Below are 21,574 nucleotides of genomic sequence, written 5' to 3' on the forward strand. Positions count from 1 at the left end.
GGGCGCTCTAGGCTTGTGCGGCTGAATCAGCTCCTCCTGTACCACTGAAGATTTAAACGGTAATTGCGCAGCAGAAAGAGTTTACCAGAAACTTGTGAGCGACTGGCGAAAAGCGAAGGTTACTCTTACTGCAATGAAGAAAAGAAAAAAAGCTAGATGGCTACAGCTAGAGGAACGAGTTTGCAAATGAGAGCTTGAACAATCTAATGCCGGGAGAGGCTTGTAATTGTGCAGTTAGCCTCCATACCAAGGTACTTGCCAATGGTGCGACTTATATACAAGTTAGTAAGTGCTTACTTTTATATAAGTCGCTCTGGTGCGACTTATACACCGGAGCAACTTATGTGTGTTTTTTTCTTCTTCATTATGCATTTTTTGGCTGGTGCAACTTTGGAGTCCGGAAAATATGGTACTACTTATAAGTTGATGGTGAAAAGGAATGTGCGGGTACTATCACCTGAGCAGGTAGGAATAATGTTACCATACCTAGTTGGTGAAATACGATATTTAGACATAGATGTGTTAAGACTGCTTACTTTAACTTCTTCTGCTGCTGCTGCTGCTGCCGCTTCCTCCTTTTTCCTTTCTGCCCAGTCTAAGAACTTCTCTCTGAACAGGGCGGTCTCGTTGTGCTCCGAGAGGCGGCCAAAGAGTGCCCAGCTGGGGCGACTATCCCCTTTCCTAGAGATAAAAGAAAGAAACAATAAGAAACCAGATCAACTGAAAGACTTGTGATACTGCACGTCTTTGTCATTTTGTATGAACAAATACTTGAGATGCCTTATATTTAATGTAATTACCAGGTCCAACCACCAGAGGTTACAATAACACAAGTAATCGGTCTATATGAATTGCTAGGGTAGTTCAACTCACTGTGGCACATCCGTATTTGTACATGAGGCGTCCAGGGGGTTCACTCTGCAGCTGGAGTAGTCGTAGCTGCCGCCGTACAGCTGTTTCCCCAACTTCACAGCCACTTTCCTGTCACTTAAGGACACGTCTTTCCCATGCCAGACGTACACCTCGCTCCCAAAATCAAAGACCAACACCTGTTTTGGAGGAGATAATTAGAGGCTTTCAGGTGGATGGCTATTTTTTCCATGAATCATAAAGGAGGAGGTTTGAAAAAATGCGAGAAGGAAAAAAAGGTGTTATTACCATTAACTAACAAAGATCCCTATTGTTGCTCTGAACTATCATCAGATCATTTTTTTGGTAGATTAATTTCAAATTAGATAATTTTTTGGTAGATTAATTTCAAATTAGATATTTATTTTCCTAATGGTGCAATCAGAAGTGTGTTTACCTAATAATGAATATAATAATACAAGTAATATTAGGTTTATTTTTCCTTAGTCTATTTGGAATCATGTGAACTCTACACTAAAGCCCTTCTGTCTCTTACCTCTTTGGAGTCCAGTAAGGAGACACTGGGGATGGAAGCCCAGGCGTCTTCGTGCGGCACCAGTTTGTCTCCCTGCAGCCTGTACACCCCATTAGAGTCCAACACTCCACTCTCGTACAGCTCATCCTCCTCTGGCTCTCCTGCCCCTGAGAAACACGGGCAGTGGATGGTAAGCACATGGCGGTATGCCAGTTTGCAATTTCAAAATCAAACATGTGTAGTGAAGTTGTTTAAGCTGATGCTTCGCCACTCATTTGAGAATCATCTTCATGCTCTTCTGTTCACCCTCTAGTAATCATGCTGGTTTTGATTTCGATATGCTGCAGCCTTTTAGCCAGTTTCACTCATTAACCTAGCCATTGTTCCGAGCATAGGCGAAATCAAAGGGTCACTTATTCCTCAGGCCTTGTTGTTTCAGTGAACTCGGTCTGATGAGATCTTTGTTTATGGAAGATAATATCTAAACCAGCCATAGCAAACTGCCCAGCTCACTTGCTACTACGACGGAAATCGTACACAAACACGTTGTTGATATGTGTCATGTATGTACCTCTGTATTTCTCTTTTCCTCCCAGTAAGGTCCAGAACTCTTTGCCCGACCTGCCCTCCGTGTTGATGCCCTCCTCTAACGTCGTCACCTGAGGAGCCTTACACCCCAGGTCCCTCTTGGCTTGAACGAATGACGCCATCTCCGAGGCCTAGTCACACAAAAAGATTAAGAGTTTATTGCAAATCCTTTACTGCGTATGACAGTACAAATAAGCGCTTTTCAAGTTCAAGCACTGTGTTGTTAATCAAAATAAAATGATTTCTTAATACTCTTCCGCGTTAACTGTGTACCTCTATGTTTACTCATAAGATGTCTGAACCGAGCAAACTTTCTCCAGTTTGGCTTTCCCCAAAATTTAAAAAAATGACAAAAACATGACTAAAAAGCGCAGAAAAAAAGCTTCAACAAAAAGATGACAAAAACGTAGTGACAACGTGACAATAAAATCTGTTTTGTAAGTCTTAGCTTTCAAATGAGGCCTCTAGTAAACTCTCCAGTCCAGAAGCTTTTAGATTTGAGTAAAGCCGAATGGGAGAAAATTTGCTCTGTGCAGGCGGAAAAGTAAGAGGCTAACATGTAAATTAACACTACTTTCTGTTATTGACCCCTGACCCCTGCCTCATGGGACACGTGTATAACTACCTTTGCTTTTTCAATAACATTTGCAAACTCGCCGCTCCACATGAAGCAGTGCTTTGGTGTGATCAGCAGGAAGCAGTCTCCACTGTTGAGCGAGCGGGCTGTGGGCTCCACCAGCCGAACCTGGACGTGCCTCCGACCTGCACACATTCAAACACACGAACCAATCAGTTTACTGCGGAGCCTGCTTTAGCTCAATCGCGTCGCTCCTGCTCCTCACCTTTAATCCGGATGAGCATGAGCTTGTTAAACGGCAGCGCACTGTTGTTTGTCACCACCTCTGTAGATTTAACACTGCGCAGGCTGACTTTACGGAAGTTCTCTTTACTGGCGAGGCCGGCCAACGCCACATCAGACAATCTGGAGTGTTTTGCCACTGGAATCAAAACACCAGGACATTGTATATACGTAAATGTTAAGAAAGTGGAATTTCGTGAAGTGAAATTAGACACGTACTCCTCTCTCCTTGAATCCTCTTGGTTTCCAGAGACGCCACGTTCAGCCGCTGCTCGGTGTAGCCCTGTCGGATGTCGTTACGAGCTGCCAGTGTCTTCAGAGGGTTCCTGGAGGCCTTTTTCCGTCTGTTGGGTCGCACCGCGCGCTTGTGTTCAGCCACAGATGATGTCAGCCTGCAAGCAAAACACCAGTCTGCATCAAATAGGTGACAGCAAATGAGAGTGTTTACAATTGTACGAAAGCCTATTTGCCTATTTCAGACCATCTTACGCTCTTGTTTTTCTTCATTATTGTTATTTGGACATTTTCTCTATTCCCCATTACTTTGTACGACTAACTGTGTACAACATTGACACCGAAATGAAATGACTGATACTAAACGTACGTTGGTGTATCGGCTGAAATCTCGCTAAAAGCCTCCTCCGTCACAGTCACAGTAGATTCTTGAAGAGATGTGGGAGAGATGGGTTTGTAGAAGCTGCCAAACGTCTCGTCGTCATCGAGGGTCATTATTTCTTTCTCGGTTTCTTTCGTCACTTCGATCGTGGAGGGCTTGCCTGAGCTGCTACCTATGCAACCAAATTAGAAAAGCGTTTGTTAGCATGCAATTAGAGGCTATATATATGACACTGGTGAAATTGACATTGACAAGGTTAGACTTTGTGCACTGCGTTGATTGAAAGTGCAAAAACATGAAACTTCAGACTATACCTTTGCTCTGGAGTTTATCGAGGAAGGATTCTAGCTTGTCCAGCCGCTTGTCTCCTTCTACCTTCATGTCACTTCTGGTGGAGATTTCTGAACAAGATGAATCAATCTTAATGAAAGATTATATAATATTCATTTTAAAAGGATTACGTGTGAACAATGCACTACCTTCGTGTGGTTTCACAGGCGTGGCATTAGACTTCTTCAGAGAAAAGAGAGGCGACTCCTCTTTGCCTGTATCTGTCACTAGGCCTGGGGAACAATTATAGCAAAGTGTCACACAGGATTTAAACGTGTCTATGGCTTTGGCTTGGGAGTAGAAGTAGAAGTAGAAGTAGAGGGAGTAGTAATAGCAGCAGCAGTACCTCTCTTGGCCATGCGCCCGGCCACAGTGAACTGTGAACTGTCGTTGGCCGCTCCTTTCCCTTTGCACTTCCACTGCTCCTCTTTGTCTTTCAGGACCTTCATTCGGTCTGCCAGGGACATCTTTGGTTCCAGATCGGTGTTTGACTTCTATAGGGAAATGAACACAGCAAATTAACACTTATTCAAACGCATTCAGATATTATTGGACCATCTGCACATAGACTTTTTATAGATTTTTGTTTTGTTTTGTTTACAGTATCGGCCCAATCTTTTACATCCTGTCGCGCATGATGACCATATTATCTCATGAAGGCAGCTAAATAAACAGTCGACTGTCTAAACTGCAAAAATAGGACAACTCCCTCAAATGACAAAGGGACCAAAGTCCATACAAATAGTGGTATTGACGGAGGGTTTTTTTAACTTTTCTAATCTTGAGTGTGACTCAAGCACTCACAGATGTTGGCAGCTTTGAAGAGAAAGGGATTTTCTGTGCAAGTGCGAAGTGCAGACAGATTGTCAGCGAGGATTTATGGTACACGCCGCTAAGTCTTTTGAAAAGTCTCAACGTTTAAGCAGCGGGCTAGTTAAAAACAAAAAGATTTGAGTGTTTGTGACAGTAGTGTCTTAGTTCATACGGCCAAACGAAAAAATGACACGGGTTGATTCTTTGATTGAGTCTGTAATTCTTATGGAATTTCAGAAACCAGGCGAATTATTATTTCCTGCAAGAAGTTGATGTTAGAAATGAAAGATCATTACCGTTTAAGATAAAGCATTTACCACTCAACTGGAACATTCCTCAAAAGGTTTAAATTGCCGGCTACTTAGGGCCCATGTCGATATTTTTAAATTCATGGAAAATATCCAGTCGTCCTTTTCCACTCCACCAGTCGTATCCCACAGGGAACTTGCACTGACAAAACCTTGCTATTCTGAAATCAAAGTTGTTGCCTGCCTCACTTAAATATTATCCCGACATGAGACGAAAGCCCTGCATTAAATCACATTGACATGTACAAACAGTGCAGTAAGCCTGGCACTTTGAACAGAGCTCTCGCTGATTTCATAACATCACATTGCCATTTGTTTTTCTTGACACACAAAAGATGCTTAACTCGAGACAAACGATGTGGCTTTGAGCCCTTCCCTGCAGTCAGGGAGAGAGGGGAAATAGCTTGGCCCGACGGGACCCTGGAGAGTGAGGAGCCGGGGGTATAGGGGCCTGCAACACCCACAGGAAGACATTTCTCTCAGCCCTGCCCTGTTTGCTGAAAAAAAACACTGACAGAGTTATCTACCAAATGTGGGCCAGGAGCAAACCGCATTCGAACAGCTGTAACGAAGCTGTCGACAGCTACAATTTCTCAGCGGTAATCCTGAGAGACGACGGAGAAACTATCCAGACCATACAAAAGGGATTGAGGCAAATGCATTAAAGGGCCAGTTATGATTTATTCAAGCTCATCCTAGAATGAATTTAACCGTTATAACTTAAAGGCGCATTATGCAACTTTGAAGGTGGAAAAAAAGTTTATATTTGTGCGGATTTGACCTTGTAATGACCAAGAGGTTGTATAAGTGGTCAGCATGGCCCCTTTACTTTCAATCATGGTGGTCTACACAACGCTCCAGGATCAATTGTTTGGCAGGTTTTCACTGCTGATGGACCCTCTCGCCAGAAAACCTACCAAACAAGTGATCCTGGAGCGTTGTATAGACCACTGTGATTGAAAGTAAAGGGGCCATGCTGACCACTCTTACAGCCCCTGGATCACTATAAGGCAAGAACGCATAAAAGGTTGCACAATGCACCTTTAAAAAAAAAGGGAAAAAAGAGAAAATACGTACGTAAGTTAAGACCAATTTCTGCGCATACAAAACCCCAGGAGCAAGTGAAGAGCATGCATTTTGAGCCAATAATTAACTCACCTGAAGGAAAAGAGCGGATAGGCAGGTGAGGAAATAGGGGGAGTCCACAAGGTTGAGGACAAAGGAAACTAGGAAAGGAAGCAAAGGGATTCATAATTAGGAGAGGACAAAACTCAGCGGGGTAGAAGTGAAGAGAAAGAGCAGCAGCTGGAGTAGGTTTAGACATGAGAGAGTGGGAAGACAAGGGTCACTTAAAGGGCGCTATACACAGGCTGGGACAGAGTGGAAACAGGGAGTTAAAGTGCATGATGAGAAAGAAAACATTAAGAAGATTTTCTGTATGTTTTTATTGGAAAAGGCATTATTTTAGAGGATGCATTGTTATTATTACATCCATCTGTTCTTGGTCGGCCTGCAGGTGTTCGATGATTTGCTTCGAGACATATTACTCTTTTACACCAGATGTTGATCTAGATAATGTTTTTTCTTTTCCTTCATCACGTCACAAGGTAAACAATGATAACTTAACACTTTTGCGACAAGTTTCCAACGAATTTAACACACACGCACGTACGCTCTTATTTTACTGCCCACTGGAGGTGAGGAGAAGAGCTTAGCGACTGTAGCAGGAAACATCTGGATCTGTTTGCAGCTGACCGTGCGGACCGGGCATGTCAGCGCTCCCCTGGCCTCTGTGGCTCTGGCCTGGACCACTACCATGGGATACAACAACAAAACTGGGGGGCTTCCATTACCAATTCGAGCGCGTATAGCAGGAAGAGTGACATAGATAAATGCTCTAAATATAACACAGACATGGCTTTTGGTACATGTCCTTAACTTATCGAGCTATTGCAGTACCACTGTGGTATCGGAAAAAAAGGTAAATGCTTAGATCCAAGTTTTGATACTGTGGACTGTGTGTCCAGGGACCCTGACTCATCCCCCCACCCCCCATGTTTGTTTTTCCCCATTTTCTTTTTTTTTCTTCTTCTTTTCCCAATTTCCCTCCTCATTTTTGCACATTTATTATTACTAATATTTTCCCTATTTCCCCACATTTTTTTCAAATCTTTCCACCCCAGTTTATTCCAATTTTCCCCCTATTTTTTCCCCCCACAGTTTTTCGAAGGCGAAGGGAGAGAGGGATATTGTACATCCAATTAGCTGTTGGCTGTTAATACTGTTTAAGTGGCGCTAGCCCGCATTTGCCCGTTAGCCTGTTAGCTTCTTCTTCGTGATTTCATTAGTGTGTATTGGGGCCTTCGACCCGGAGGCAGCCAAGTTGCAATTTTGGTTTTCTGGCCAGAGACACCAGGGGGAGATGAAAGACCCTCCAACCATCCCATTAACACTTGTATAACCCCCAGAGGGACAACGGAAAGGATTTATTAAGGTAAACAGGTTACTTAGTGTTGCTTATTATTTGCAGTACCCAGCCCTAAAAATAAATATTGAAAATCAAATTAGTATTGCAGTTTGAATGGTCACAAAAATTAGTGATTTGTGTAAAATAACACCCTCTGCAAAGAACAAAACAGGCTGTCTAATAAGCTGCCTAAAGTCAATCGGCTCTTATAAAAGGTCTGAACCATGATCTAAGAAAAGCAGTCATCTACATAAAACTAGAATAGAACCCTCAGAACTACCAGCAAAAGCCTAAATACCACCAGTTGTACCCACTAGTCCCGTTCCATGAGGTCATTTCTCACAGCATTACAGGAGCAACCGCAGCCTCAAATTGCCTTAGGACAACTTTGAAACTTTGTGTTGAAGATGCACTTTTCCTGCCATGGTGAGGAGGAGGACTTTGTGTTGGTTTATATTTATCTCCAAAAGACCACACAATTTTAAGATGACATCAGTCAAATATTTTGCTCAATGCTTCTATTTTTCCAGACCGAGTTGGACGAAGAGTTGGGATGAATCATGAGTTGCAAACCAGAAATTCCCAAGCAGGATGTGTGGGTAAATGACCGTCATAAACAGAACATGTCACCAGCCTAAATCTTGCCTCTCAGTTTAGTTTTTTGGGAGATTTTCAAGCTTCAAAACAGGGTGAAAAGTCACTTAAAAAGGTACATTATTTATATTCTGTAGAGTTTTGTTTTGCAAAAGTCAAGTGCGTGTGGAAAATTGCACTATATGAACAAGTTGACCCCAGCACCAGGTACAACCGCGATAGCTTTCAAGAACAAAAGGGCCATTATTATAGGAATCAAGTCCAATCTGACAAAGCAAAGGCGGTCTTAGGTCAAAATCCGGGATGTGTTTGGTCATGGTGTAGGTTTTGTTTTCACAGGACAAAAAGGCGTGACTATCCTCCCCTTAAGCGCCGGATCACTGGCTTTGGCATCACTGGCCAACTGTACAGCACCTCAAATCCCTGCTAACCTCTCCCCTCCCCTGGCAGCAGCGCAGGGAAATAAGCTGACTCCACACAGGAAGAATGTGTCCAAAGCCAAAATCTCCCTTTCCCTCACCTCACTAAACCGTTCGAGTGAAGCCTCCGAACCTGGAGCCATTCCCTCATTATGGCCACTTATACCGAGCAATTGACAAAACCCTCTTTACCTTTTTCTTCCAGGCGTTTTCAGCATCTTGAAGCTGGTGGAAGCGATCAGCCAGTGGTGTCTGGATGACCTCAGATGGCCTGTTCCTCCTGACTCTGGTCTTAGTGTCACTCTCTCCTTTAAACTCTTCCAGCCTAGAAGAGGAATCAGAGCTTTCAAACAATTGTGGTTTGGTTAAGATGAGCAAAATAAGCAAATTAATTAACCATCACTGTTGCATCCTACGCTTGCTCTTTGTTATTTATTCTATTATACTTTAGTAAACTATGCATCAGACAGTTCAGCTGCAGACCAATTTGAGTTCCTAGAGTCCTCAGTTGTAAAATGTAAAGTCAATGCAGAGGTCCCCATAATAATGCTTACAAGCAATGCATGATATGTCCATTTAATACTAGTGGTTATAAGCCTGTATGTATTGACCTCTGTTTGTTGGCAAAGCCCACGCTTCCTTCCAAACTGCTCTCGTCCACGTCTTCAGATATGGATGAGGTCTTCTCCAGGCTCTCGCCAGGCGAGGTGCTTCGCATCTCCTCCAAGCTTCCCCCACTGCTGCTGCCTCCTTTCTTCTGTTGGCTCACACAGCCTCCGTCTGAGACATCATCATCGTTAAGAAACTCCTCTTCGCCATCACCGTAGTCTTCCTCATTTTCATCGTCCTCCAGCTCCTCCTCATCCTCCAGCTCTTCCTCATCCTCCAGCTCCTCCTCATCCTCCAGCTCCTCCTCATCGTCCGTGTACTCCTCGCTCACGGTTTGGCTGAGGCTGATGCTGTTTTGTCGGGCCAGCGGAGGGTCAGCAGTAGAGGATTCGCTGTGGTCAGAGTCTACACTGGTGGACCGACTTTTCTTCAGGATGCTCTTGATGCCCCGCGTTTCGGAGTCCTGGCGATGCAGAGAAACAGGCTGAGGAGAGGGAGAGGCCGGTGGGGAGATGGCTTGTGTTTTGGAGAGCTCTGACTCCTGCAGTAAAGAAGGGGAAAAAAATTACTACAATGTAAATTATTTGGAAGACTCATTTCCAAAACTGCCTGCCTCACAAGAAGATCCTGGGTTCAATTCCCCTGTTTCTGAGCAGTTTCCTCATCAAACTTAAACATACCAACCATGGGTGACGCGCTGCAGTGACCCACAGCTCTTTAAAATGTTGAGCTTATCTGGGAAGATCATTTGAATGTTATGCAGTAAGTGCCTGAAGTTTACATGCGCCTAAAGGTCATAGATGATGAACTTGTCACCATTGCTCCCAAACTGATTGCTCCCAAACTGATTGCTCCCAAACTGGAAATTAACAGAATTGATGACACCTAAATTGCCTGCAGCAGGACAATGTGAAATTGAATAGTTGTCTGTGAGAAGGTGTGTTCTATTATTGGCAACGTAGCCCTGGGACTGGTCATTGTATCCAGAAAATCTGGCTTAGGCTCATAGCTTCTTAGACAAGCCTATGTAACCTGTGATCTTTACTGATGAGCGCCAAAACTTTACATTTACTCGCTTTGAAAGTTTCCACAAAACCAAAACGCTCCATTTTCATTGCAAATCTTAAAGCCACTATAACATATCCTTATTTTCATTCCAAAACATTGGTCATTTAGTCATTAAGGCAAAGGTAGATTACAACATATAGAATCCTACACACAAGACAGACAGCCTTTATTAGCCTGTGTAACCAGAGCCGGTTGTCTGTCTCCAATATGTTGTTTTTCCTATGACACAGCTGCAGCTGGAGCTCCGCCAAGCGCCTTACTGTCAGGTCAAAGGCCATGAGGGAGTGTGGATTTTGAAAGGGAGATAAAGGGAAAGGTTCGGCTGGACGGAAAAATGAAATGCTAACCAGCTGCTAAGACAAAGCGATACCCAGCAGCATAGGTTTAGAGTCAAAACTGTGGTACCGGTACTAGTCATATAATTGATAAAGTGACAAATAGTAATGGTAATAGTCTATTGTCCAATGCACACAAGTGACATAAATTACAAAACATTATAAAGTCAAACAAGTTGAATCTGGGAAACATGCCAAGGTTTCATTTCATTTAGGATGATCCTGCATATATATGGTAATGACAGCAATCCATATTTATGTCCGGGTGTATGCTGAATTGCATACATCCTAACATAAATATTATGTGTTCGCACTCACATCAAAGACCACTGACCTTTTCTTCCACAGCGGTGGATTTCTCACGTTGATGGTTCTCCCAGTGATGGTCTTTGGTCTCACTTTCTTCCTCCACCGCTTTGATTGTGTCCATAGTAGAGGCCCTGTTGTGTAAAAATTAAACACTCAATTTGCTTTTGGATTCATACTATGGCTGCAAACGGTGCAAATAGTTCAGTTTGTGTCCCGATTCCCCCAATTTAGTTCCATTTTACACAAGTTCTGGTCCTGATTTAGAGAAAACACTGAAAGAAGACCAATGTTTTAGAGCAAGTAGCCAGCGAGCAAAAAGGCTAATGCCAGTACTAGACTACAAGACTAGTTCAAAACTCCACTTATCACAGTAATTGCAGTAGAGGCTTAGTACACCGTTTCAACTTGTTCAGAGATTACACTATGACAAGGCCACACAACAAGGCGGCTTTATAACACTGTACATTGAGCCCATACTGAAAGGAAACTCGGTCCATACATCTCCATTAACACCCACAAGCTCATATCAGCCCTGATCACTGCTTTGACCTTTTGAAGCAGGTTCTCCCTCTTCTCATCCTTTGCATGATTCACTCTCTTCACATATTGTCCGATTTAGCATATTTATTTGTACAACTGCATCACCGTCCTATCTGTGAGTTCTCCAAACCCTTATGTCAGCGGTCATGTATACAATTTAACACAAGCCTGATTGCTTCCTCCGGTATCTTCTCTTTACTACGGCTAGGATCTGTTTTACATTTCCATATATTTATGAAGAGCTGGAGCACGTAGGTGACTGTGCGGCAAGCTCTGCAGGTTCATCTGGTTTATTTCTGGAGTGTTTACATCATTAGGCAGACACTCATTTTCTCCGTAATTACCTCTGCACAGCTTTTAACTTCAAGGAAAAAGCTAGACAGCTATGCCATTAGTAAAGTTGTGTAAAAGGCAAGGCCAAGTCTAAATGTGCCAATAAAAAATTACCATGCCCACACAAGTAATAACATGGTTGCTTTGGAATTAGCATAGAGGCAGCTCTAAGGTTAGCAAATGTTCCAGTGTGTAGCTCGTCCCACCTGGTAGAGTCCTCTTCTGTGCTGCTCCGGATTCGGTGGCGGTTCACTCTGTCACTGGTTACATTCTGGGCTGTGTCCTGATCCTATGAACAGAGGAAGCAAAAGGAAAGCAAGCTGCGTTCTCTACTGCAGTCCAACACCCCACTGTAAAAGTCATTGAGGCATAAACTAAATCCCAGTAATAAACTCCACCTCTCCTACCTGAGCAAAGCTGTTAACTCTTTCATCAACAAACAAATACCATTAGGTTATTCTAGAGCACAACACTACTTACACTACAGCAAAGTTAGACGCTTGAAGGCCTGGGGGGGGGGACATTTGTGAAAAAGTCCACAGTGACTGCTATTAATCATTTCTATTCATCTTGAACGGGCATGTTGTTGTTAGCATTACCGGAACAGTATTGCGCCCTGAAAATTGTGTAATGCTTATTCCATGGGATAATCTGACAATTTGGGGGCTTTGGCCTGAAAAACGTTGGCGGACCATTGTTTTAAAGTCTACGAATGAATAACATTGGTTTTAGAAGCAAACACGTTTATGTAGTTTTTTTTTTTTAAACGATCCAATGTTTCCACCATCACGTTATTCTGGAGAAGAATTCTGGTTTCACTTTGGCAGCTAATATGGCAGAATCCTCTCTTTAGTTTGCACATGATTGACTTCATAACTGGAGTTTTGATCTCAAGTGACAGAGACGACGCCAAATCACCAGTTCACCAACGGGGACAGGACATTAAAACATCAAAACAAAATTCCTCAACAGTGACAAACTCTCTTAGTCTTTCTAGATTCACATGATGTAAAAATGAAATCACTTTTCCTACATACTAATGAGACCTTATGTGTCAGGGCAAATTGTACTTTACAATAAATTACACCGTCCTTTCCATATTAGTAATCCTGAAAGTGGTACTAAAAGAGATGCATTTTTCCACTTAGGGGCACTGTTTTTTATTTTATTTTTTTCTATACATCTGGAAGCACAGTTAACTTTCTCAAATGCAAATGTAAATTTACGGCCTTGCTACATTTTGGGGAGCAGACATGCCATCATAAACTCACTCTTGCTTGACCTCTCAGCGGGAGACACTGACGCACTGGGTTTTTATCAGGCTCTGAGGAGGAGGAACGGATGATAAGTGAATGCAACCACAGCATACGACAATACTGAAATTCTGGTTGTTACTTTCAAGTGGAGCGCCTTCCAGACAAAGACCAGGCAGGGTGCAAAAGCCAAAAAATGTGTAACTAATGTGACAGTATGATATGATCTTTGTGGGAGTGCAATTTAAAGCAGGTCACAGCAACTTTTTGCCATCTGGGTTCACTTGGTCAGGCTCAGCACGGCTCCATAGAGGTCTGATTACAGTAATGACGCTGTATCGGAATTTTACCTTTATTTTTATTATTAATGTCTCAGTTAAAGTGGAGTACAGGCCAAGAACAAAATAATGACTTTTTTATGTGATTCCAAGAAACCATATTTGTTTACTGTACAAACTAATGATATTTTGGAATAATCGGTAGACTAAAAAGGAATAGTCTTAACTTTCCTTGTTAAAGAGACGAGATGGAAGTTGACATTTTTATACTCGCTACTGCCACCTCAGGTCTAACGAATAACTGCAATTTCTATATTAAGCTATGTTAAGTGACAATGCAGGATTTTAGAGGCAGGTGTGGTGAATAGTTCTGGGCTCATTCTACACATTAGGACATTGCTGGAGCAAGTAGGGGGTAGAAAATGCATCATTTTAACATTCATAAACTCTTTAAACCAGTACTAAGTAACTTGTTTACCTTAATAAATCCTTTTCGTAGTCTCTCTGGGGGTAATAGTGTTAATGGGATGATTGGGGGTCTTTCATCTCCCTCTGTCTCTGGCCAGAAAACCGCAATTGCAAAGTGCCTGCGCCGGGTCGGAGTCACCAATACACACTAATAGAATTAGGAAGATGAGGCTAACAGGCTAACAGGTAAAGCTAACTGCAGGCTAGCGCCACTTAAACAGTATTTACAGCCAAGTTTGACTGGAAAAAATGATCTCCATTGTGTAATTGGATGTATTGGATGATTGTGTCTTTTCTGTCAGTGTAGTATTTACTCTCACGGACAATTAATAAGTAAAAATATGTAACATGCTACGACATCTGTAGTGGCGCTCATGGCCTCTAGGGGCATGTTTTAAATAAAGGTCTTTTTTTTTTTTAGTCGAGTTGCCTTTGTTTATTTATGGATGTTTAACTCTAAATAAAAACTTAATAGAAACGTATGTAACAGCCTTGTCCGTATTAATAAACTTAAATGAAACAAATACCTTGCTTTGTACTAGTGCAATGACTAGTCGACTATTTACATAATAAAGAAACACAGACTTTAACAGAGGTTTTGCCCCAAAGACATAGTAGCCAACAATTTTGAAGACAATCATTTATAAGAATCTCCACCAAGATATTGAAAGTTTGCATATTTTCCACACTGATCAGGTTATTTTTCTTCAATTTAAAATTTTTGTACAAATTTGCCAATCCAATTTTGGGAACAGTAACATTTATAAATTTACACCCTTGGATTTGAACGTTAACCTCCAACTCTTCCATGCAGTCCACTCCTGTAGTTAGATTATACTCTCAAACCTGTACCTTCCTGTGTGAAACCGGACCCCCCTGGGAATGCTTGGTTTTCAAAGTGTTTGTCTCAAAGGAATAACATCAATATCATATTCAATTCCCAAGTGCATCCTTGTGACGTCTCCTTTCCTTTCCACCACTGCCTTAAGACCTCAGAATGCATGAAGTCATGACTTTGGCATTGAGCTCGGCCAGGTGTGGGTCAGCACAGCTCAATTTGTTATTAATGGACCAATCTTCCAAACAGAGATTAAACATTGAACACCAGCTGTGCACCACTGGGAGAAAATTATTGGCAAAAATCAAGCAAAATGTGGGGATGCAGTATATTTCATTTTCCCCATTTCTCTGAGTTGGAATGATCGGATTTTGGACACAGATCTGGGACACCAGAGACAGAAGACAGAGGACTTGACATCGTGGAAACCATTGCTGTTCACACCATTAGATAAACAACTACAGCAGGCAGTGTACCATACCTTAAAAAGAGAAGTCTTGGATGTGACCGTCCTCTTGGCCACATCGTTGGTTGTGTCATCTATTGGAAAGAACACACACAAAGAAAAAGACATAAATTAAGACGGATAGACAAGTAATTTTAACTGTAAATCATTTGTAGAATAATTTGTATCAAGCCAAGTATGGCACGAATCCATATGAAAATCTTCCAAAGCTGCACTGAAGTGGCCCACTCATAGCCAGTCAAGTGGAGTTTTCCGTTTTGGACGACAAGAGCACACACACAAAAAAAGAAAAATACTAAGTAGGGCTTTCGGATATTAGTCGAATTGTCAATACTCTTGTGTTTAAACAACACACAACCCTAAACTTATATCAATCAATTCAATATCTGTAGTAATGACCCTTCAGTGAACAGTCATTTTTGTGAGCGTAGTTACTAAACAAAACCAGATCTAAGAAGTACCTAATCATTTTACGAGAATGAAAAGCAAACCATTAAAGTTAACGGCACTCCCCCCCTGAAAAAAGCAAACGCTCAACTCATTCCTATTGTCTAAATCAGCTTTTATTGCCCCAGTGATTGGATGACAAGACAAGCCAAAGCAGCCCCCTTTAGGAAAACAAAAGAACCCACCAATTTAACTTTAGTGACATGTCCCTGCACTTTTCACTTGCTGATTTATGATGCAGAGCTCCCCTGCTGTACTTCACATGATGTAACAAAGCGACCCGGAGCAAAGCGGTTCCACTCAACTGGACTTTTTAAACATGTGACCCTGGGTCCAGTGTTTTGATATAACTACAAGTTCGATGCCAACCTCGACAAGGGACAGAAAATCACATAAAACATATTTTAGACGTAAGCATGAACCAAAAGATGTTATGTGAATAAATGACTGTATATGTTCTTAAGCTGGAAACAAATGGCATGATCCCAGTTGAGCATAAATGATGGAATATCTGTTAAAGCCAAGTCTGTAAATGGTCTTCAAGCAATCTTAATGAGACGTAAGCATAAAGTACATGAGTAATGTGAGTGATGTCATAAACCCCCACAGCTCTTAGACATGCTATTTGACAAAAAGCTTCATCTTCAAACTCAACAAAGAACCTCCACTTGTGCGGTTAGAGACAAGACTCCAGGCACAACCAGAGTGTTCAGTACAGAGTGTTTATGTTTGCGAGATAATGGAGTGGTGTATCCAGAGAGGGGCCTATAGGCAAGTACTTATCTAATACAGACAGGAAGTGCCATGTGAATCTACTGTTTTAACATATCTAGTATGGATAATGGAATAGTCCACGGGATATCTAAATGAAAATGTATCTGCAAGCTATAATAGGCCTTGGAACTTTCTTATCTTTATACCACAGAGGGACATATACGTTATTTGAGGCATATAGGCCAACAAAGAGTTGAGTGAAGTAGCGTATTGTTGATTTACGCATTCATCTACAGACTAGAATGGTTCTGTTCCCAGTCCCGCCTGAACACATACTCTTGAAAAAGTCATTGGTTAGGACGCAACACTCCTATTGCCTTGGCCTGGAATAGAAATTTGCTAAATCACTATGCAATGTTTCGGCATCATGACCATAATTTAAATATAAAAGCATTAACTAATGTTTTGTTCATGACTAACGGCACATTACAATTTTATGCACTGTAATGTGGATTCAGACAGAGTGGCTAATGGATCACGAGACAGGAAGGCACTGCTGCAACAGATTATGACAGAGACGAGCTCAGGTGGCACAGCGAGACATCCACGTTATTTCTTTTTTTCCAAGCGAGAGTGAGCTCGCAATAACAAGATGATTACACATTGAGACTCACACAAGCAAGTCATGGAAACTCTTTGTTTTGAAAGCTGCTGTGTGTGGTCAAAAAACTAAATCAATCTTATTGTTTTTCCTCCTTTGCATCCAAATCATCTGCATCCCAAATCATCTGCATCCAAATCATCTGCATCCCAAATCATCTGCACCCAAATCATCTGCATCCCAAATCATCTGCATCCCAAATCATCTGCATCCCAAATCATCTGCATCCAAATCATCTGCATCCCAAATCATCTGCATCCAAATCATCTGCATCCCAAATCATCTGCACCCAAATCATCTGCATCCCAAATCATCTGCATCCCAAATCATCTGCATTTCAAATCATCTGCATCCCCAAATCATCTGCATTTCAAATCATCTGCATCCAAATCATCTGCATCCAAATCATCTGCATCCAAATCATCTGCATCCCAAATCATCTGCATCCAAATCATCTGCATCCCAAATCATCTGCATCCAAATCATCTGCACCCAAATCATCTGCATCCCCAAATCATCTGCACCCAAATCATCTGCACCCCAAATCATCTGCATTTCAAATCATCTGCATCCCCAAATCATGTGCATCTGAATCATCTGCATCTGAATCATCTGCATCCGAATCATCTGCATCAGAATCATCTGCATCCGAATCATCTGCATCCCCAAATCATCTGTATCCCAAATCATCTGCATTTCAAATCATCTGCATCCCCAAATCATGTGCATCTGAATCATCTGCATCTGAATCATCTGCATCCGAATCATCTGCATCCCCAAATCATCTGCATCAGAATCATCTGCATCCGAATCATCTACATCCGAATCATCTGCATCCCCAAATCATCTGCATCACAAATCATCTGCATTTCAAATCATCTGCATCCAAGTCATCTGCATCCCCAAATCATCTGCATCCCCAAATCATCAGCATTCCAAATCATCTGCATCCCCAAATCATCTGCATCCGAATCATCTGCATCCCCAAATCACCTACATCCAAATAACCTACATCCAAATCATCTGCATCCCCAAATAATCTGCATCCCCAAATAATCTGCATAAATGGTAGCCTATTATGAGTTTGGATTACACAGAAAGGTGTCATTAAACACTGTACAGCTTTATTATATATTCAGCTATTCAAACAAAGCCGCCACACACACACACAACACTAAGAGAAATAGAAAATCCCTCTTGTATAAAGCAGGTCGGTGTCCTGACATCACCAGTGAGCTCAGTATAGTTTAACACTGAGTAACGGTCTGAGCAGTGGGAGATCTAACGGTGTGGTGAAAGTGGAGAGTCCTTGCACTTACCCTTTGGCTGGTCTTCTGAGTCCTCCGCTTCCCGCAGCCTACGAGGGAGACACATGAGGTCACTCTTCAAAACACTGACAAAGATTAAACAGCTTTGAGCAGGCAGCATAAATAATACACCATAATCTGATGAGCAAACCCTACCACATTTCAACATGTTTCTCGTCCGCTGCCATGCTAACTGTGATATAACGAGCCTATGTGGAAGTCTGTTCATGTCCAAGTAATGGTGGGTCAATAAGGATGGGGAGGGGGTAGCAGCTGCCTGTGGGGTAGAGTTGGTGATGTAATGGGAGGAGGAGGAGGAGAGAGACGGTGCTTTTCATACAATGGAGCATCACACTGGACAGCTGGGAGGGGGCAAAGGTCAGGGAGGAAAGGGACACAGCCCAAAGCTAGACAAAATTCAGAAATACAAATGAGCAAAACAGATTGTAAACAGAAGTCTGAACTTCCCCAGACACATCCAGCAGGTACAGGTAGGTCATCCTTAGATTACATCCGATGCAACTAATGTCTCTATGTAGCACAAGAGGTTCGTTTTTTGTCATGTAAATAACAAAACTGTAAAAAAATGAAGGACATCAAGGGACTACATTCTGTGTGGCTTACTAGCTTTAAAAGACAAAACAAATAACACAGTCCTTATCTTGTCCACCACAAAAAATAAACAACATTTAACCCAAAAAGGCACGGATTCAAGTACGAGTTCATGCATTAAAGGCCTGAACCTGCTTCTTTTGTTGGATATTTGTTTTGTCTTTTCAGTATTGTAAGACCTTGTGGGGAAGGCCTTTGTGCACTGTGCACTTAAAGCAGAACAAAGTAATTCATGCCCCTAGAGGCCATAAGCGCCACTGCAGGTGTCGTAGCATGTTGCTTTTTTTTTTTTACTCATTAATTGTCCGAGAGAGTAAGTATTACGCTGACAGAAAAAACAAAGGGAGAGAGGGATATTGTACATTGTGCCACAACCCAATTACACAATGGTGATTTTTTTTGTCACTCAAACTTGGGTGTAAAATAAATACTGCTAAAGTGGTGCAAGCCCACAGTTAGCTTTGCCCGTTAACCTGCTAGCTTCTTCTTCGTGATTCCATTAGTGTGTGGGTCTCCGGGTCGGAGCAGGAAAAGCTGCAAGTGTGGTTTTCTGGCCAGAGACACCAGGGAAAGATGACCCCCCAATCATCTCATTAACACTTGTATTACCCCCCGAGGGACGACAAAAAAAAGGATTTATTAAGGTAAACAAGTTGTTTAGTACTGCTTTAAACCACGCCTTAACCAAGTGCACTTTCTCCAGTTTGGCATTACCCAAATCTAAAATCAAGAGTTGCAAAAAAGCGACAAAAACACGCCGGAAAAAGCAACAATAACACAACAAAAGCACACGACTAAAGAGTAATTAAAAATCAACTAAAAATCAACAAGAAAGTCACTAAAGAGCGACAAAAAGGTGACAAAAATGCGATGAAAAAGTGACTAAAACGAAAACACGACAGAAACCGAAATGGAGAAAATGAGCTTGGTTAAGGAGGGGGTTAAGAATTTAAGAATTTATTTATTTTATTTAAAGAGGGGGTATTATGCTTTTTTCAGCCACATAGCACCAGTCTATAGCACACTACAATGATGACGAAACCTTCCGTTGGTCTGTCAATGCATTAAATTAGAATAACTGCCTTGTATAAAATTGCTCTTTCAAAATGGTGGTAGCGAATGGCTTGAAATAGGCCCCTGTCTCTTTAAGAACCTCTGACCCTTTCCGACACGCCCCCTCCACACGCTGTCTGTGGCATCACAACACTTTCTCCACAGTATTGAAACTACGATCGGTGCATTTTAATTTTTATTGTTGGAAAGGAGCTACTGTTTATCACTTTGTGAACAATGGCCACACAGGATATTATTTGGAGACGAACCTTCCACACCGGACGCTTGGAAGGGGCTCTTGCCTGAAAAATAACTGCTGTTTGGAGGCTATCTCTTTGCTACTGCCATGCCCTATGGATCTCTAACTATACCCCCATGGACGACACCAGGATCTGCAGGAGCCCATACGATCCAAAAGACGGACATTATCTGTGCAGGTGGACAATGGTTTTTCGAGGTTACCCCGTTAGCTTGTTATAATCGACTACAGCTCATTGTTGATGAAAAGTCTGCAATAAACCACAAATGTGTAAAGCCAGGCTCATTGTGTGATCATCGTAAAGGCTGCTTCAAGTAGTTGCCTGCTTTATTGACGTTATTTGTGCATAATATGCTGCCTGTTTTCAATGAATGTTGTGAAGGTGAAGGTTGTTAGCTTGCCGTGGCTAATAGTGCCGTAGCTCCGGGAGAAACCACTCGGCTACGACTCACTGTAGATGAAATGTGAGCAATAAACTACGAAATCAACAAGCCAGGCTCCGTGTGTGATCATCATAAAGGCTGCTTCAAGCAGTTGCCTGTTTTAGTGACGTTTTCAATGCATAATATGCTGCTTGTATTCAGTGAATTTTCCCGTTAGCTTGTCGCGGCTAGCTTGTTCGCTCCGGGAGAAAACCACTCGTCTATGACCCATTGTAGATGAAATGTGAGCAATAAACTTCCAAATCAACAAGCCTGGCTCCGTGTGTGATCATTGTTAAACGGTTCTTTATGTGTGCGGTGGTTTTATTGACTTTATTTGTGCATATTTCTCGTTTCCACGTGATGACTCGAGGTTTAGCTTAGCATTAGCTTTCTCCGGAGGCTCTGTGCATCATCAAGGCCCAGCGCAGAACCAGACACTGAAATAAGTGTTCTTGTCACCGGTTTTAATCCTGGGTGTTTCGGTAACAGAAACACTAATGTGTGTCTTTGTGAAAGTCTGCTGTGGCTCCGGTTCACAACACATGAAGCTAAACCTCCATGATGACTCTGTTTACATCTTAGGGCTAGACACTCCGGGGAGGGGGTTCTGCTGAGGGGCAGTGGTTGGTTACTCGGCTGGTGACGAAAGGTCGGAGGCGTATCCTGGAGGTCGAGGGCGTTCCCTAAAGGAATCAGGCGTTTTATCCCTAAAATGGCCGCCATCAGAGTTTTTACAGACTACTCGAAAATACGTGAATGTGCTAAGGCAACACTTCAGGCATGTTTTTAATGAGGGAATGACATCATAACATGATGTAAAGCTTGAAAAAGTCGATTTTGCATAATACCCCCCCTTTAATTAACAATGAAGCATTTTTGACTTAATCGTAAACTACCAAGCTTGTTGTTTACATTTCCCTAAAACTCATTTGCATAGATCTTGTTCATAATACTGCAAATAAGGACGATTTCCCACAACATTAACACTTACTTTGTTTGCCAGTAAGCTTTAGGCTATGGTGCGCCTTCAAAAAAACAGTGGGTATTTTCAATTTTGTAGTTTTCTCACATTTATTTTAAGCTCGGGCTTGGTCACTGTTAACCGTTTAGTTTCAGCCACACATGGTCCATTACTAGACTTTGTAACACCGTGGGGTGGTAAATAAAGTCATAAAATCATAGACAAAATATTTATTGGGTGTGAAGGCTCTTGATTGTGTG

General features: G+C 42.1%; 1 protein-coding gene across 4 annotated transcripts in view; it reads right to left on the bottom strand.

Annotated features, from left to right (window-relative positions):
• Positions 1 to 21,574, bottom strand: part of svild (supervillin d) — a 44,466-nt gene that overhangs the window by 6,706 nt on the left and 16,186 nt on the right. For 2 of the 4 annotated variants that reach the window (XM_079577576.1, XM_079577577.1), the window contains exons 3-19: positions 18,017 to 18,054; positions 14,891 to 14,949; positions 11,779 to 11,861; positions 10,725 to 10,830; positions 8,990 to 9,528; positions 8,571 to 8,703; positions 4,124 to 4,271; positions 3,927 to 4,010; positions 3,762 to 3,848; positions 3,436 to 3,619; positions 3,051 to 3,223; positions 2,815 to 2,970; positions 2,598 to 2,734; positions 1,956 to 2,103; positions 1,406 to 1,551; positions 874 to 1,049; positions 537 to 681 (exon numbers count right to left, since the gene is read on the bottom strand). In XM_079577576.1, coding sequence (XP_079433702.1) covers positions 537 to 681; positions 874 to 1,049; positions 1,406 to 1,551; positions 1,956 to 2,103; positions 2,598 to 2,734; positions 2,815 to 2,970; positions 3,051 to 3,223; positions 3,436 to 3,619; positions 3,762 to 3,848; positions 3,927 to 4,010; positions 4,124 to 4,271; positions 8,571 to 8,703; positions 8,990 to 9,528; positions 10,725 to 10,830; positions 11,779 to 11,861; positions 14,891 to 14,949; positions 18,017 to 18,054 — 2,542 coding nt within the window. Of the gene's footprint in view, positions 1 to 536; positions 682 to 873; positions 1,050 to 1,405; positions 1,552 to 1,955; positions 2,104 to 2,597; positions 2,735 to 2,814; positions 2,971 to 3,050; positions 3,224 to 3,435; positions 3,620 to 3,761; positions 3,849 to 3,926; positions 4,011 to 4,123; positions 4,272 to 8,570; positions 8,704 to 8,989; positions 9,529 to 10,724; positions 10,831 to 11,778; positions 11,862 to 14,890; positions 14,950 to 18,016; positions 18,091 to 18,160; positions 18,224 to 21,574 lie in introns of those variants that run through there. The other 2 variants (XM_079577579.1, XM_079577578.1) reach the window with 2 other exon arrangements.

The sequence above is a fragment of the Gobius niger genome (assembly GCF_951799975.1).
Source record: "Gobius niger genome assembly, chromosome: 19".
In the NCBI taxonomy this organism is placed as follows: Eukaryota; Metazoa; Chordata; class Actinopteri; order Gobiiformes; family Gobiidae; genus Gobius; species Gobius niger.